This window comes from Eurosta solidaginis, chromosome 1 (assembly GCF_040869045.1).
Source record: "Eurosta solidaginis isolate ZX-2024a chromosome 1, ASM4086904v1, whole genome shotgun sequence".
Taxonomy (NCBI): Eukaryota; Metazoa; Arthropoda; class Insecta; order Diptera; family Tephritidae; genus Eurosta; species Eurosta solidaginis.
The window spans coordinates 55,969,037-55,987,901 of record NC_090319.1 but is presented as its reverse complement, the minus strand read 5'-3'; the positions used below and the strand labels follow the sequence as shown (position 1 = coordinate 55,987,901).

General features: G+C 39.3%; 2 protein-coding genes across 2 annotated transcripts in view; one reads left to right on the top strand and one right to left on the bottom strand.

Moving 5' to 3' along the window:
• The window catches only part of LOC137253747 (dynein regulatory complex protein 11), a 30,118-nt gene that overhangs the window by 6,908 nt on the left and 4,345 nt on the right, over positions 1–18,865 (top strand). Inside the window, exons 3-5 of the mRNA XM_067791178.1 lie at positions 5,135–5,318; positions 9,157–9,310; positions 15,855–16,609. Coding sequence (XP_067647279.1) covers positions 5,135–5,318; positions 9,157–9,310; positions 15,855–16,609 — 1,093 coding nt within the window. The remainder of the gene's footprint in view (positions 1–5,134; positions 5,319–9,156; positions 9,311–15,854; positions 16,610–18,865) is intronic.
• LOC137253737 (U6 snRNA phosphodiesterase 1) overlaps positions 1,914–18,865 on the bottom strand; it is a 39,215-nt gene continuing 22,263 nt past the window's right edge. The window contains exon 5 of the mRNA XM_067791171.1: positions 1,914–2,091. Within this exon, the coding sequence (XP_067647272.1) occupies positions 2,041–2,091 (51 nt within the window). The 3' untranslated portion in view covers positions 1,914–2,040. The remainder of the gene's footprint in view (positions 2,092–18,865) is intronic.

The window sequence follows — 18,865 nt, the reverse complement described above, 5'->3', positions numbered from 1 at the left end:
CTTCTTTTTATTTTTTTTTTTTTTCAAATTTTGAATTTTTTCTAAAAAAAAAAATCATAACTCAAGAATGGCTAAACCGATTTGGGATTTCAAAATCAACTAACCATCATCTCTCCTTCCTGTATCTTTCCCAAAAATTTCATGGCAATCTTTCTATCCGCTCTCGAGTTATGGAGTGACAATCAAAATGTACACTTCTTTTTATATATATAGATTAGATTCGTTCGCGTGAGTGAAAATTCATAAAAACTTGAACAAAATGTTACTAACTTTGGAAAAATCCTGTTCGTTCAAGCAAAACATTTGCAACAAGAGGGCGCAATTTTGCATTTCGCTTGGACGAGAAGTTGCAAAATTTTACCAGATAAATAGGTGTCCCGGTATCTCATAATTTTTTGCACAGTAAATTCAAAAAAGGGTTTTTTCGTTTTGTATTGATAACTGAAAAACTTACAACAACTAAGGCATGACGTAGCTGAATGCGTGTGTAACCATTTCAACTATCGTAGGAGTGCGGGTTCGACTCCCACTCCCGGGAGAAAAGGCTTTGAAGAGATTTACAAGGTATAATCGAAACAGCTGTCGCCTTGTCCGTCCTGATGTCACGTTGTTTAAATTTTTCCCAAATTATTAAATAAATTATAAAATTAAAAATTGCTTGAAATAAATGTTTTCATACATTTAAAGCGATACGGGCAATCCCCGGTTAACTCATATAAGTAGACAACATTTGGTTAATTCGTTGTAATTCTATAAATAGAACAAAAGCAACAACAAATACCAAGTTTCTCTGAAAACCGCCTTACAAACATGCATAACTTCAACACATAACTACATACGAATTATGTGATGTGTAGAAGATAATATATGCGAAAGAAGGCAATTGGGAAAAACTTTACAGCAACTAAGGCATGACGTAGCTGAATGCGTTTGTAACCATTTCAACTATCGTAGGAGTGCGGGCTCGACTCCCACTCCCGGGAGAAAAGGCTTTGAAGAGATTTACAAGGTATAATCGAAACAGCTGTCGCCTTGTCCGTCCTGATGTCACGTTGTTTAAATTTTTCCCAAATTATTAAATAAAACTAGTTTTATATTGTTTTCCCATTTTGTGTGTTTTTGCGATTCGATTGTTTTCTTATTTTGGTGTTTTTTTTTTATTAACAAGTGGCACCATCGTCATAAGTACAAAATAGAGAGCGCAGTGAGCATAAAATTCTCTTTGAAATTTGCTCATGTATTGACAGTTGATCGCCATTGAAATTACCTGGGCTCGAATCGTAACATACGATCACGGATCGGCAACCATACGAAAGAAAATTACGTGATACGCCAAACGTATAAACAAAATGGAATTATAACATACGATCGCAAACGGAACGGAATTTCTTTTTAACTCACAATACATTTTACGATCCATATTAGTTTGGATTGTATTTTTAGCTCACAATAGATTTTGAACTGTCAAATTGGTTGCCAAAAGTATAAAAAAAAGTAAATAACTGCTGTGGACCCAATTTTATTATTTTGTTTGAGCTCCAGTAATAGCGAACGCGATGAAAAGATAGTCCGAAGGCGGTTAAGAGAGTGTAGTAACCATTTGGACTTATCGAACAAAGCGTAAGCATGTCATTTATGTATTATTCCTTTGTAACAAAAATTATTGCAGTTTCTTGAAGAGATTTCGCTTAATTTACGAAGCTTTTAGTTACTTTCTGGAGAAGTTAAATTTGAAGCAAGCCGATACAAAAGCGGGTGTCTCGCCATGAATTCCGCCAATATTTCCTTTTGGCTGGGATTAAGCTTGTTTGAACCCGACCTTTGTTAATATGTAATAAGAGTTTGAAATTTATTATATTTTTTTTATTCAAATATTTTAAGAATTTTCTTACATTTTCAGTAAAATTTGTATCTATACGATCAGCAGTTTATGTTCGAATGAAAGTGGAACGTAACGTGTACGTTCAATCACTCGTCACGTATGTTGCGATCCAAAATTACGATCGAAGTAGTACGTTCACGTATGTCATAATCCAAAAATCATGTTTTTACGTGACGAGTTATACGATGATGGATGTTACGATTTGGCCCCTGTAAGATCAGTTGTGTTAACAGAAAAATCAGTTAGATTGATTAGGAATTTGTGAATTTTACAAAATTTTGTTAACTCAAGAGCGATAATTTCTCTTCTATTGAAATGACTAAACTAATTTGTTCATTTGACAAAGAACTCGGTCGAATTAACCATAATTCGATCAATTTCAGCGAATCTCCGTTAAGTTAAGAACAAAAGAACCGACTTTTTGATTTTACTAGCACTATTTCTTTCAGTGTAGGCACGTTAGACAACTAGTGAAATCTCGACTCGAGAGAAAGTTGTTAAAAAACCACCCTACATATCGAGTCCAGAATGATTAAAGAGCAAGTCCAATTGGCATTATGATCCCATTAGAGAATCACATTTCAATTCGATTGGAGCACTATAATTTCTCCTGCTTTGATAATTAGATCCCATTTTCTTTAAGAACGTTATGTTTCTCCAGGGTTTCTTGCGTTGTCCCCTAACATTAGAGATACGAGAGCAGGGGTAGTTATCTAATCTTTATCTAACTTCAGTTTTTGTTGTGTAGATATTTGGCTTAGGTGTTTATCTGCTAATTCAAACTTTGCGCCGACAATAAACGTGTCGAACGTCGCCGTTTTTTGTATTTTTGTAGTTTACCGCCGCCGAAAGTCAATGAATGTGAATGAAGTTTTGGACGGAATTGGTATTAAGCCAGGTGTACCCGAGCCAAAAACTAAACTACCTACCACGAATGCCAATATTGTCATTGATTTCGCGATTTTGCACACAACAGAGCGATTAAAATTAAAAGGGACTCAAGGATTTGTGTAGTGCAACTGTTTCAATGGGTTGCCAGCGCAGTTTATAGGCTGCCCAACCCAATTGTCAAACTCACCTACCTGTGGCATATGAAGGGAACACTTATCTGGTCCCCTATATGGAGAGGGCCATGAATCACACAGGAAAGATGATGAACCCAAGTCCGCAAATCGATGATGATGGAATAAATGTTTCCCCGCTCGAAATGACGAAGTAAGAACAGCGATAACTAGATTAAAAAACAACAAGGCCGCGGGCGCTGTTAGACTACCCGTGAAGCTATTGAAATACAGCGGTGAGGCGAGGCGCAGGCATCAACTTCTATGCAAAATATGGCCGGAAGAATATATATCCGACGATTGGAATCTAAGTTTTATTTGCACAGTTCACAAGAAGGGGGATTCTGCAAACTGCGCCAACTATTGCGGATTAACAGAATATTGCGCCTCAACGAAAACTAGCATTTATCAAATTCCCATGGAAGCATGGCTCAACTACATGGTTGGCTCATCTCATCAGCTGATTTTATTTTTTTCATTTCACTGAAGTGGGGATTGTCAGAAGAAGATGGCAAACTCAAAATGAAACCAACACATTGACATTTTCTTACTACACACAAAAGCTGCTAAGTTTTATGTTTTCATTCCATTCGTCTAACACCAACCCGCTGATTTTGATAATCTGAACAAAGGTAGGTTGTTGCTGTAGAGATGAGCCAACCATATAGTTGAGCCATGCATGGAAGTCTAACACGTTTCGTGAATAGCGTGGAAAACTAGCAAGTTGCAATCGTGGCATTTTGAAATTGAATATTGAAATATGTACATGTAGTCTTCCATCGAACCGACAAAATAACTTTCTATCTAAAATTGATCGGGCGGATTCACGTGGCATTGAAAATATACGGGTATCTATATTGCAGCCCACAGCAACATCCACAACGTGCCTCAACTCCGTTGTTGTTGTTGTTGTTGTAGCAACCAATAGGTCGAGACGGATCACAAATTGTCAACAATATCCTCCAACGGGAGTCCAAGGAAACTTGCTGTTTCAATAGGGGTGGACCATAATGAGAGGGGTGTTAAGGGCGTTGCTTCCACATTACAATTGAAGATATGATTGGTGTCATGTGGGGACACATTGCAAGCAGGACATACATTTTGTATGTCGGGGTTGATTCTGGATAGGTAAGAGTTTAACCTGTTACAGTATCCAGATCGAAGTTGAGCTAGAGTGACTCGCGTTTCCCTAGGGAGTGTGCGTTCCTCTTCTGCAAATTTAGGGTATTGTTCACAGTACAGGATTCACCGAGCAATTCCTGACATAGAGGTCCGACGCCTGTTTGTGGAGTTTACTGAGGACCTGCTTATGTTTTTTGGCTTCATACGGCTGTGTTCTCAGGTGCCGTATTTCCTCATAATGCTTACGGAGGTGACTCCCTAAGCCCCTGGGCGGTGTTGGCTCATCAATCAGATGTCTGTTGGGATGCCCAGATTTCTGAGTATTAAACAGGAACTGTTTGGTTAGCATTTCATTTCTCTCCCTGATGTATTCTCGCCTCATTATGTAGATGGTTTTCTGGGGACATAAGAAGACAAACCGTTGCGGTTCTGAGGGCGGTATTTTGGCAGGCGTGTCGCTTCTTCCAGTGGGTAGTCTTTAGGCTAGGCGACCATACTTGCTTTGTAAGTGGTAATGAGCATTTGTTTATCTTTTCCCCAAGTACTGCCAGCAAGAGATTTTAGGATTTTATTATGGTTCTTATAGCTTCATTCTTTACTTTAAAAGTTGCCGGTGATCTTTATGGTCCCCTCATGTGCGAACACGGTAGGTGAGTCATTATATTCAGACACCCCCGATAAGAGGTGGGTGCACCTTAAAGGATTTGACCTCTATCGCTATCTTTCTGTTTAACAATAAATAACGACAAACGCCATGGTGTGTTCGTAACATGCTATGCCTACCACGACGAATTCCTTAGGTTCAAGTTCCGTGCAAAACATCATCAAGAAACTTAGAAAAGAGGTTTTTCGTCAAGGGTTTGACAAACACTCCGAGCGTATTTCTGCCATGAAAAACTTCTAAGTGAAAATGCAGCTGACATTCGCAGTCGGCATAAAACAGTTAGTCAAATTGTAGGAAAAATTAAAAAGAGCACGTTGCCAATTGGAAGCTAAGCTCGGCCTTAATATCCTCGGAGGTAAATCGTGCAGGAAGTTATTTCATCGTTTTCTTTTCTGGTTTTTTTAGGCACCGAAAGCGAACTTAGTCGTTCCTCAGCGCGTTCATCAAAAGAGTCAAGAAAAACCAAGGACAAATCCAAATCACCAGCACGTAGTGGCGATTTAAATGTAAATGACAACCAAGAGGAAGGTGAAAATTTCCGTCCTGGACAATCCGTTTTCATCGCTGATATTAAAAATACAATTGAGGAGTAAGCATAGCTATTATAAAGAAGCATCATTGCAAATGACACAAAAAGTGCTTAAGCAGTGACCGCACTGATATACTCAAATAGCAGCTAGACTTAATTCCAAGGGTCCTGGTTTCGATTAAAGTTTCTTCAGTGGTAGCGGCAAACTACCTGAATGTATATATTTAGACCATAAAAAACTTCCCAGCCAAAAATTCAGATATTGCCTAAGTCTTGCGGAGATTTCTCGGGAGGGCATTATAAATGATTTCCTTCAGTGGGAGTCAAAAGAGGCTACGACTCTTAATTACTCTGGAACTACTGTGTGTGTCATGGAATATATTTGATGTCATTATAACTACCTCTTAATCTCCCGTCGGTTTGAAAATTGCTTCCGGAATGTACACCTTATATTTTGAAAATGTGCTCGCGTAACGCCCAACCCACCATGATGCCTAGGGCACTAAGGTTTACGAAAGAGGGACTTAGAATAGTCTCGAGGTAGGCATGCCTGCCGTGAGAGGCGACACATCGCAAGTAAGTCCGAGGATTATAGCCCTTTTATTATTATTAATAGGTCTGGAAGCACTGCGACCTTTGTGCAGATCTATTGTGCAAGACCTTTCAGCCTAATTTTGTATCTGGAGGCTTTTGATGTATCTAAGTACCTCTTCAGGCCTTTACTCCATATCACATAGCGATTAAGAGTCCCGCCACCTAAACGGGATAGTATCTGCCTAGCTAGAGCGACGCATTCGCAGAGAATATGATCCGGAGTTTCATCATCCAGTTCACAGAAACGACAAATTTGGGTATCCCATAGATTTAATTTACTTAGGTGATATCGGACACCGCAGTGTCCCGTATAGTACCCAGTAAGTGTTCTTAGGTCCTCCCTGTTTAGATTAATGAGTTTGACTGATACTTTCGTTGCCGGAAGTATAAACAGTTTGGCCTGCCTTTGCCATGTGCAGTCAATCCAGTGACGTCTGAATTGTTTAGTTTCCCAGTTACTTATAGTTTCGTATGCTCTTGTAAGTTCACAAAAGGGCTTTGCCCATAGAATGCTGATGTAACATCCTGCTTTGCTAGGTAATCAGCATGTTCATTACCTTCATGTCCCTCTTAACCGGGAACCCATCCTAACAAAACCTTGTTTTTGGCTCCCAGGGCATTAAGGATTTCAGTGCATCCATCCACTAGCTTAGATGTAACTGTGGAGGATTGCAAGGCACACAGGGCCGCCTGCCTGTCAGACATAATGTAGATGCTCTTCGATGTTGAGCCTCTCCGCAGACATTCTCTACCACAGACTTATATTGCATGAATTTCTGCCTGAAATATGTGGGGTAGCATCCCATTGGTATCGATTTTTTGAAGTTCGGCCCATAGATGCCAGCTCCCGTTCTTCCGTCATCGAATTTCGATCCATCCGTGAACCTGACCTCTGAGTCAGGGTCGTTATAAGGATTCCATATTAACCAGTGGGTCCTTTCCACAATGGACACTACAAAGTTCCGTGAGATTCTGAGCTTAGGGGACATTACGTCACGCAGTTGTAATGAGGGTTTTCCTATGAATTTTCTTATTACTTTGATATGCCCTATCATATTTCCCTGCTTCAACTCCGAAATATTTGGAAGTCTTAGTGCACCTAGTGTTGCCTCTTTCTCTATCAGAATAGGGAAGGGAGGTATTCCCACTAAAGCACTAAGTGCGTCAGCAGGGGCGGTTCGTATCGCACCTGTTATGCCAACGCAAACTAGTCGATGCAGTTTGCTTAGTTTAGCCGTTGCCGTTCTTTGTGTGGCCTTTTTCCACCAAACTAGGGAAGCATAGATGACTATAATAGCCTTAAACTTAGAGCTTAGCAGTAAAGTAATATAGTTCCACAATATAGGCCAACATTCGGAACATCTCCCTCTCAGCCCATGGACCGCATAAACAAGATTAAGAATCAACTGCCAAGCCAACCCCAAATGAAATAAGTATTTTCCTACTGGGATAGTTTCCGAACATAATTAAGATGAAGGTATTCGCTAGAAGTCTGTGCGCAGAAAAAACCATTTACCGAGCTTACTCAAATGCGAGCAAATCTATACTTAGTGACAGTGAGACCGCGCTGTGGGAATTAAAATATGACTTGTCCGTTATGGTGGAGGATGGAACCGTGTTGAGGTGCACGCAGAGAAATCTTCGGACCACCATTCACCAGGGAATCGCCCGGGCAGTTCTTTTACATGCTGTTCAATCAGCTCACTATTTACGTTCGCTTGCGCCTCTGGGTAGCTACTAAACATTTGTTTAGTGATGAGCTATGGCGACAGCCTGGCTAGACTATTCCGAAATAATCGGGTTAAATTTTAGTTTTGGGAATTTCATCGGCAGCGTCCAAACACCATAGGGTGCGGGCGTCTGTTTTGGGTCAAGAGGCTCGCTATACAAACTTGTATATCAATACACTTATACCCCTGAGCGGGTTGTGCGCTGTGCTTGCAACCGGCCACGCAAAACGACACTCGTATGAAAATAAATTACAAGGATAATAGGACAACTCTTCTGTTGATGAGGACAATTGCAAACGTTTAAAGGCATATAACTTGAGGGCATGCTCGTGGTATGTCTATTCTTTCAACTATTGTGGCCGATTCTCGGCTGGCTGATGTTCTCGTGAAGGCAAAAGCTGACATCGCCATCATCGAAGAGAAACGATAGATGCAAGACGATACAAAAATTTGACATTTTTTGGAGTGGCCATGCATATAAGCGCAGTCTCGTCCCATGTGGGCGAACGTCTGCTCGCTATTGGCGAAATTCTTTAAAATACTGTAACTTATCTGCGCCCATGCGCCGACGGAGTAGAAGGACCTTGAGGTATAAAAGTCATTCTACAAGCGCCTGGGACACACACATGAACGTTGCCCCCGCCCTGATATAAGATTCATACTTCAACAGGAACTGTTTGGTTAGCATTTCATTTCTCTGCCTGATGGGGAGTATTCTCGCCTCATTATGTAGATGGTGTTCTGGGGACATAAGAAGACAACCCGTGGCGGTTCTGAGGGCAGTAGTTTGGCAGGCCTGTAGCTTCTTCCAGTAAATAGTCTTTAGGCTTGGCGACCATATCTAGGACGCGTAGCATGCAATCGGCTGGCCAATTGCTTTGTAAGTGGTGATGAGCATTTTATTATCTTTTCCCCAAGTACTGCCAGCAAGAGATTTGAGGATTTTATTACGGGTCTGGATTTTCGGTACAATTGCGGCTGCATGCTCACCAAAATGTAGATCCTGATAGAATTCACACCCAAGATTTTGGGGTGTAAAACAGTCGGTAACGTAGTGCCATTGACGTGGATGTTCAAAATGGTCGACATTTGGGACGTTAATGTTGTAAATAAGGTCGCCGACTGGAGAGATCAGTGAGGTAGCCGTTTATTTTGTTGTAAAGCTCATCGATCTGTGGGCCTGGGCCTGTGGCCATTGTTATGCAGTCATCGGCGTAGGAAGCGATAGTAACTCCTTCTGGTGGCGAAGGTAGCTTTGATATGTAGAAGTTAAACAAAAGTGGAGATAGGACACCGCCTTGTGGCACCCCTTCTTTAATTCTTCTGGGTTTTGATCGAATTCGCCGGTGCCCGAGTAAAGCTTTAATGATCACAAAAATAGGGCCCCGTTTTTAGTAAGAGTTTTAGTTAAGGTTGAACTCAGTTATAATGAAATTTTGGCGGTGCTTATAAAAATGTCCTGTTCAGTTTAGGCGGCCAAAGTGACAGGGTTAAACTCTAGTCAACTTTAACTATCACATTGAGAAAGAGGGATTGAGTGTAATTAACAAAATTATTGTATGATTTCAACACAGATTTAATGAAGTATGGCGAAACAAAAACGAAGCAGGCAACTTAGCACAAGCGCAATATGATGACATGATCTACAATGAGAAGTATTTGGAAGTAGAGCACGAATGTCGACGCACAGTCGATGAGCTAATGCGACAAGAGTTGGAACTACTACAGGTAAGGGAACAGCTATGTTTTAACTTGCATTAAGTCCTTCTTTAAAACACACAAACGCTCAAATTGGGTAAAGGGCGAAAAACTGAGTCTGCCTTTGTTTGTATGGTGTGTATTTGTACGGTGACGCTCGACAGATACATTAGGTATATCTGGATAGGTCAAAGTATTCAGATTGAAGCTAACTAAGTCCGTGTGACTCGAGTCTACCTTGGTACTTAGCTTCCTTCTCCCATGGTAGGCGGCGATTCATCTCCAATGTATATTTGTCCAAAATTTAGGCAGTACGCTTTTCCCACTTTGCCTATTCTGTGGAGATATTCAGCGAAATAGCAGTGAACAGCAAGAAACTCAAGAATCAAATAGAAGTCAACCTCTTCGTTTGGCTGCTCCAACCACAATTCTAGATCTAGTTCTTGGTCCACGAATCGTCAGAGTCTGCGCAATGACAAAGACTAGGTCTGCGGAAACTGCGCGTTCAACTGAGACGATTAGTATGCCCTCTGTCTTGGTTCGATGTTTTAACTGCTCGATATTATTGGATGCACCATACAAGAGTATGGCCTCCGAGGCGAATAAAAGCAGCTTTCTTATACATGAGTAGGGCTCATCCGTGTTTGCCAATAATCGGTTCAGATTCTCTATAGCACGCACTATCTTCGTGCAGGCCCCTTGAAAGTGCTCTACAAAGGTGAGCTTTGTTATCTAGCCTCCCTCAAAGAATTTCGTTTGGCTGCGTGTTTCCACGCGAGTGAAAAAAATTATCCTACACAGAAGGTGTTCTCATCAGAAATCGCCTACATAGCAGAGGAAGAGAGCGGACTCTAATCCGTTGGAAGGACCAGGTGGAAAACGATTAAAGTTTCCTTTGTCTTCTTCTTTTTCTAGCGATACGAAAATTTCCCGATGGTTTTTAGGGAGTTTATATGAGTGGAATTTATGCTATGCGAATGAAAGATGACGCTCCGGCCAAGAAAGTGTTTCTATCGGAACCCGCCTATGGAAGCAGAGGTAGAGGGCGGACCCCACTCCGTTGGAAGGACCAGGTGGAAAACGATTTAAACTCCCTTGATGTGACCAATTGACGCCGGTTGGCAGAGAGAAGGAGCGACTGGCGCGCCTTGTTGGATGGCCATAACCGTTTAAACGGTTAAGGGCCAATTAAGTAAGTAAGTTTTAAGGAGTTTAATCGATGTTGATCGTCCCTTGGCGCATATTGATTCGGTACATTTCATGCAACAAAATTTGCCACGGGTAGTTGAGGTTGGCAACTGGGTTTATATTGGCAATCCCTTGAATGGGTTGCGCTACACAACACATTGAATCCCAACTGACGCGATTCTATGGACGGCCAAAATCATTTAAAGGGTTAAGTGGGCCAAAAGGGACAATGCTGCATTGGAGAATCCCTTAATTTTCGGAATTAGCTCAATGTGAGCTGTTTCCACTATGCGGGAAAGATTCATACTTCCACGAATTTGTTGTATCGCAACAGTTCGGCATGCCATTTGCAGACAGCTTAATTGCTTCTGCGGGTATAACCCACCAAATTCTAGTGCCTTTCCAGGCTTCAAGTTGCGGAGTGCCGTTTTTAGCTCTCCTTTGCGGTATAATTCCACGCCAGAGTTATCATCAGCGACACGGTAGCGTTCTCTGCTTGGTCTAACCAGGTGAAGTAAGCCGTCAATTGTCTCGCTCTAAATTCTCCTTTGTTCTATCATTCGGCTATCTATACATTTTTTACCAATGTTGTCCCCGAAAGAGTGTTGTTTTTTTTTGCATTTTTCAGGAGTAAAATATGGTAGTTTTAGTACATAAACCAGTAGGTGAATATCGATGGACCTTTACTGGATTTAATTACAGAGATTCATCATTTGGGTATCTTTGGTGTTGGCTTCCATAAGGTCGTGCTTAACTATTACGTTCTATTGTTAATGTTTCCATTATATATTATGTTTAATTTGTTCCAAAAAAAATTGAAACAGGTCTTTGTTAAAAAAACTATTTGAATTCAAGTCATATCCAACAAGGATTTTCGCCTGTGCAGCGCTACTGAAGACTTTCGACAAATGTTCAAGAACACCAAAACTCTCGTATTACACCTTATTTATGAAAAAACTTCGCCAAAACGATGGATTTCTAAATATAGTTACAGAAAATTGTAACTAACTGTATTGGTTTTGCCCTAAAAATTAGACCACTTAGGCCCGGTTTTCCAGTACGTTCAACTCAGTTTGTCAGTTAAAGTACGCTTAAACTTGTTCTGCAGTTTTTCAGTCTACTTTAAATGAAGTTTAAGCTAAGCTTAAGCGGCCGATCTGCCAGGTTTAAACTCTAGTTAACCTATTAGTTATTTACGTTCGTACGAAATGGCGTCTAATATACCCAACAAACATTTGGGCTTGAATACCATTAGAGCTCCTGTTGATAACTAGGCATACTTCTAAAATCTGAAGAGTTGTTTCGAAACAGTGGTTCAACTCGAGACTTATAGCGTACTCAGCAAAATAGGGAACTTTTTATAAAGCAAAATATGCTATTACTTAAGTTGAAAAAATGTAATTAACAACTTGGGGTTCTCTAAATGGACTCAAATGTAAGATTCAATGATGTTGATGTAGGATCTTCAGTGTGGTAGGCGAAGCACGCTACCATCACACCACGGCGGCCGCCTATATAATTTATTCTTGATTAATTACGCTTCATTACTGCTATCAGCCAGGTGTTTATAATAAACAGCTGTTGGTTTTGGTGGTACCTCCTTGGAGATTTTTATCAACTCCACCCCAACTCGATATATAATGTAAGATATCAACTGGAGAAATGGGTTGAATATCCATTTCTCAAAATCTCTCGAAATTAGGATAATAATTGGAAAATACTAATGACGTTGGAGATCAACTGTTAAACTTTTAATTTTACAAAATTTCTCAAAGTTTGGAGAGTGACTGGAGAATGAAGTTGGATATCAACTCGAGAACTATCTGGTTTAAGAATAATTAAATAATGATGTTGGATATCACTTCCGGAACTAGATATACATATATTTCGTCGGAGAATTTTTTCCATGTTTGTTGGGTAAACAAAATCCAGCTGTTGCCGTATCTACAAATTATCTAGATAATAAAAAAAACAATGTTGCCGCACACAACAGCATACCCCAAAGGCGGCCTTAAACTGTGACTGAAAAACTGCTCAGTAGTTTAACTAGAGTTTAAATTTGACTAGAGTTTAAGCAAGCTTAGTTCAAGCTTAGCTTAACCAACCACTGATAAACCGGGCCTAAGATAAGAGAAATGTTACAGTTATGTGTAGTAATTTAGAATATATTGTGACGAATATTACCATCTCTAATACTGTTTTCACACAGACGGCTTATTGAATAATAAAGGCAGTTTTCTACATTAAGACGCTTATTGAGCTCAATCTTCCCTACAAAATTTGAGTCTATTATTATTTTATTAGTAGCTAATCGAATGCCTAATGAAGTCAAAAGCACAATGCAACTCTGTTGGCAGCGTTCCGCTTCCGTTTCTTAGTTTTCAAAGCAAATGTCATTGTATGCATGGCGGAACGATACAAGGTGACCGCATCGAACAGCTGATTATAACCTTTTTTATTTGATTTGATACATCAACTACCGGCGCAGTACGATTTTGACATTTGTCCATCGAATTTACAAGTACATGGAATTTTTTTTGTTTGTAGGTATGTCACCATGCTCCCACCTTGTATCGTTCCGCCATGATTGTCTGTCTCATCCTTCATACTAATCGAGCAGTTACTTCTGCGTGAAAGCAAAAAATTTACGATTTCATTAGCAGGTGAAATGAGATCATTAAGTTTCTGTGTGAAAACAGTATAATACTAATTTCACACAGACGGCTTATTGAATAATAAAGGCAATTTTCTACATTAAGATGCTTATTGAGCTCAATCTTCCCTACAAAATTCGAATCTATTATTATTTCATTAGTAGCTAATCGAATGCTTAATGAAGTCAAAAGCACAATGCAACTCTGTTGGCAGCGTTCCGCTTCCGTTTCCGTTTCTTAGTTTTCAAAGCAAATGTCATTGTCTGCATGGCGGAACGATACAAGGTGGCCGCATCGAACAGCTGATTATAACCTTTTTTATTTGATTTGATACATCAACTACCGGCGCAGTACGATTTTGACATTTGTCCATCGAATTTACAAGTACATGGAATTTTTTTTGTTTGTAGGTATGTCAACATGCTCGCACCTTGTATCGTTCCGCCATGATTGTCTGTCTCATCCTTCATACTAATCGAGCAGTTACTTCTGTGTGAAAGCAAAAAATTTACGATTTCATTAGCAGGTGAAATGAGATCATTAAGTTTCTGTGTGAAAACAGTAAAATGAAGTCAAAACCACAATGCAACTCTGTTGGCAGCGTTCCGCTTCCGTTTCCGCTTCTTAGTTTTCAAAGCAAATGTCATTGTCTGCATGGCGGAACGATACAAGGTGGCCGCATCGAACAGCTGATTATAACCTTTTTTATTTGATTTGATACATCAACTACCGGCGCAGTACGATTTTGACATTTGTCCATCGAATTTACAAGTACATGGAATTTTGTTTGTTTGTTGGTATGTCACCATGCTCCCACCTTGTATCGCTCCGCCATGATTGTCTGTCTCATCCTTCATATTAATCGAGCAGTTACTTCTGTGTGAAAGCAAAAAATTTACGATTTCATTAGTAGGTGAAATGAGATCATTAAGTTGCTGTGTGAAAACAGTATTAATGTAGAAAACTGCCTTTATTATTCAATAAGCCGTCTGAGTGAAAACAGTATAAGACGCTTATTGAGCTCAATCTTCCCTACAAAATTCGAGTCTATTATTATTTTATTAGTAGGTAATCGAATGCCTAATGAAGTGAAAAGCACAATGCAACTCTGTTGGCAGCGTTCCGCTTCCGTTTCCGTTTCTTAGTTTTCAAAACAAATGTCATTGTATGCATGGCGGAACGATACAAGGTGGCTGCATCGAACAGCTGATTATAACCTTTTTTATTTGATTTGATACATCAACTACCGGCGCAGTACGATTTTGACATTTGTCCATCGAATTTACAAGTACATGGCATTTTTTTGTTTGTAGGTATGTCACCATGCTCCCACCTTGTATCGTTCCGCCATGATTGTCTGTCTCATCCTTCATACTAATCGAGCAGTTACTTCTGTGTGAAAGCAAAAAATTTACGATTTCATTAGCAGGTGAAATGAGATCATTAAGTTTCTGTGTGAAAACAGTATAAGGTTATTAAATAAAGGCACAGCAACAGACACATTAAGCAAGCTACTCATCATCATTTACCCACATACATACAAGGCAATGAAGAGATAACTCACATACATATGTAGTCATCGGTAGAAGTAGTGCTCGCATATGGCTTTACGAGAGGCTATAAACGTATATCTGTAGTTTATAGCTTGTAGCGTATAGCTGGTAACCAAGTAGAAAATTCTAGCAGAAGAAACGTCTAGACATTTGGTCACAGAATATAAAACAGCGAAAGCTGAGTAATCTGTAATCAGTTTGATTTAAGCACGCTATCAGTTACGAGGTGAAGTTTAATTGCGAAGTACTTTCAAAGCAGTCTAATAAAGACCATTTTGTAATACAGAATATTGGAGTGTTTTATTCAACAGTTTAGCGATACGAACGTAAGCAGAAGGTTGCAAATAGGCAGAATTACACTAAATTCGTTACAATATGAATCCGGCTCGATCGGATCAGCATCTTCTGGTTCTAGGCCGACTGCTATTATATCCCCTGACATACTTTAGTAAATAATAACTTGGTAACATTAGTAATACATCATGAATTCAACTGTCAAGAGCTTTTGGGGGATCTTCTGATCAAGTTTGTATGATATATTAGAAGGGCATATGTTTTATTTCCCACTCTCAATGACAAATCAACAGAGCAGATGGAAAGAACAATGGGCTTTTAAGGATGGAAACACATTTAAAAGTGACTGCAAAACTTTTCATCAAACCCGAAACCCATTTATGTGCGCAAAGTTACTACAGTTCAACTAAATATTGGATGACACCTCTCCCATTTATGTCCAGTTTTTCGATAAAAGTTTCAACTGCAGTTGAAGTCGAGATCAGTTTACTTTAGATGCATTTTTGAATTTTACTGCTCAGCACAGTTTAAGTTTTTTAATTTTATTCAATGCGAAAAGTAACATAAGCTCGCGCTGGTCCTGTGCATCCCCTTTTGTATTGGCATTAGGTGGCACTGATATGCTGGAAAAAGAGTAGTTTCTGTAATGGCTTTCGTAGCAAGGTATTTATTTTTCTACTCATATTTTTTCAAAGTGGGTCAAATGTTTACCCTCTTCTGACCGTTGAAAATACATCCATATCGTTTCAGATAGCATCTTCTGTATTTTTTTTATTTATTCCACCATAGATTCCACCATGGTCTCATATTGTTGCCATCCTTATCTTGCAATATAATGACGTTAAACGAATTTGATTTTGCATTTTTTTTTTATCTCATATTTAGACCGCAATTGGTAAAAAGCTTAAGAAGAGTAGCAAGAAAACTCGCCGTTCAGGCAAAAAGAATAAAAAGAAAAAGGAAAAAGATCTCACACCAGACCGTACAACAGAATCCCTATACGAAGAACTAGTAACCAATGGTATTATACGCAAATATCCGGAAGTACGACTCAACCAATATATAGGCGATAAAGCATTAAGCGAACGTTCTGGCACAAATCCATCAGCTGGTGATATACGTCAATTACTTATCGAATATTGCATCCTACCACTCGGCTCGGATGTTATACGCAATTCTTGTCCACTTATACGCTCCATTTTGCTCACCGGTCCACGTGGTTCTGGCAAGAAAGCATTATTACATGCCATTTGCACTGAACTGGGTGCGGTGTTGTTTGATTTAACACCCGCTAATATTGTGGGTAAATATCCAGGAAAATCTGGTCTTATAATGCTAATACATTTGGTATCGAAGGTATCGCGTTTATTACAACCAGCCGTTATATATATGGGTGATGCAGAGCGACCATTTATGAAAAAAGTACCAAAAACCGATCGTACTGATCCGAAACGTTTGAAAAAAGATTTACCACGTTTAATTAAGAATATTGCACCAGAAGATCGTGTTCTCTTTGTGGGTACATCTAATTTACCATGGGAAGCTGATCAAAAATTGTTACAACAAACTTATAATCGTTTCATTTATATACCAAGACCAGATTATGGCGCGAGATCAAGTGCTTGGAAGGCATTAGCAAAGTAAGTACAATCAATTATTTATAAATGTTTCGAATTGGATATAGCATTAAACCGTTAACACCGTTAACGAGGAAAGGCAATTCAGTTTATCGAAGGCAACAAACCTATATCCAAGAAAAAGAGGACTCTCAGAGAGATGTTTATGTTTCATTTTACTCGCTTTTTGACTGTCATTATACTCAGCTGAGCAGAGCTCACAGAGTATATTAACTTTGTTCGCATAACGGTACCCCGTAACGGCATAAACTAATCGAGATAGATATAGACTTTTATATATCAAAATGATCTGGGTGAAAAAAGAATTTAATTTAGCCATGTACGTCCGCCTGTCCGTTAACACGATAACTTGAGTAAATTTTGAGGTATCTTAATGAAATTTGGTATGTAAGTCCCTGGGCACTCATCCCAGATCGCTATTTAAAATGAACGAAATCGGACTATAACCATGCCCATCAAAAACCACCACGATATCAAAAATTTCGAAAAACCGAAAAAGTGCGCTAATTCATTACCAAAGACGGATAAAGCGATGAAACTTGGTAGGTGGGTTGACTTTATGACACAGAATAGAAAATTAGTAAAATTTTGGACAATGGGCATGGCACCGCCCACTTTTTAAAGAAGGTAATTTAAAAGTTTTGCAAGATGTAATTTGGCAGTCGTTGAAGATATCATGATGAAATTTGGCAGGAACGTTACTCCTATTACTATGTATATGTGTTCTAAATTAGCAAAATCGGATGACGAACACGCCCATTTAAAAAAAAAAAAAAATTTTAAGTCAAATTTTAACAAAAAATTGAGTATCTTTACAGTATGTAAGTAAATTATGGCAACATTGAACTCCAGTAATGATATGGTGTAACAAAATACAAAAATAAAAGAAAATTTCAAAATGGGCTTGGCTCCGCCCTTTTTCATTAATTTTGTATAGAATACTTTTAATGCCACAAGTCGAACAAAAATTTCCTTGTGGTAAAGGCATAGCTTCTATGGCGAAAACTCTTTTCTGTGAAAATGGGCGAAATCGGTTGAAGCCACGCCCAGTTTTTATACACAGTCGACCGTCTGTCCTTCCTCTTGGCCGTTAACACGATAACTTGAGCAAAAATCGGCATATCTTTGCTAAACTTAGTTCACGTACTTATCTGAACTCACTTTATCTCGATATTAAAAATGGGCGAAATCCGACTATGAAAATTTTGGAATCATGGCAGGAATACTGTTCGTGGTATTACATATATAAATAAATTAGCGGTACCCGACAGATGATGTTCTTGGTCACCCTGGTCCACATTTTGGTCGATATCTCGAAAACGCCTTCACATATTCAACTAAGGGCCACTCCCTTTTAAAACCCTCATTAATACCTTTAATTTGATACCCATATCGTACACACACATTATAAGGTCACCCCTGGTCCACTTTTATGGCGATATCCCGAAAAGGCGTCCACCTATAGAACTTAGGCTCACTCCCTGTTAAAATACTTATTAGCACCTTTCATTTGATACCATTTGATACATTCCAGGGTTACCCTAGGTCCATCTTCCTACGTGGTGATTTTTCCTTATTTGACAAAGGATGAAGGATAGTCGTTCCAAAAAACGTCATCCTTGGTCTACAATTTGGTCGATATTTCCCAAACGTATGTGATATGGAATTAAAAACCACTTATATACCATCTACGAAACCAATGCAGCTATAATTGTTATGTATCCATGAAAATACAATTTTGTCTCCAAAGCTCTCAGCTGAGTATGTAATGTTCGGTTACACCCGAACTTAGCCTTCCTTACTTGTTTTTATTTTAATATGTTTTCACACTGTCCTAAGATCGTTTGGTGTGATTTATTGCCTAAGTTTGATTAAAACTTTTATTTTCGGACTGAAATAGGTTTCGGGAATTGTAAATCACTCGTCTGCTCTGTTAGAATTAACAGAATGAATTTTTATTAAAATTAAAGTCTGCTAATAATTGCTATTCCTCAAAATATAAACCAGAAATATACTTACTTACTGACTTAATTGGCGCTTAACCGTCTAAACGCTGGACTATGTTGATGTCTGCGTATAGCTCGTACAGCTCACCATTAAATCTTCTTCGGTACTCGCCATCGCCAACGCGTAGAGGTCCAAAAATCTTTCGAAGAACTTTTCTCTCGAACACTCCCAAAGCCGCTTCATCTGCTGTTGTCATGGTCCATGCTTCTGCCCCATATAGCAGGACGGGTACGATAAGTGACTTGTAGAGTA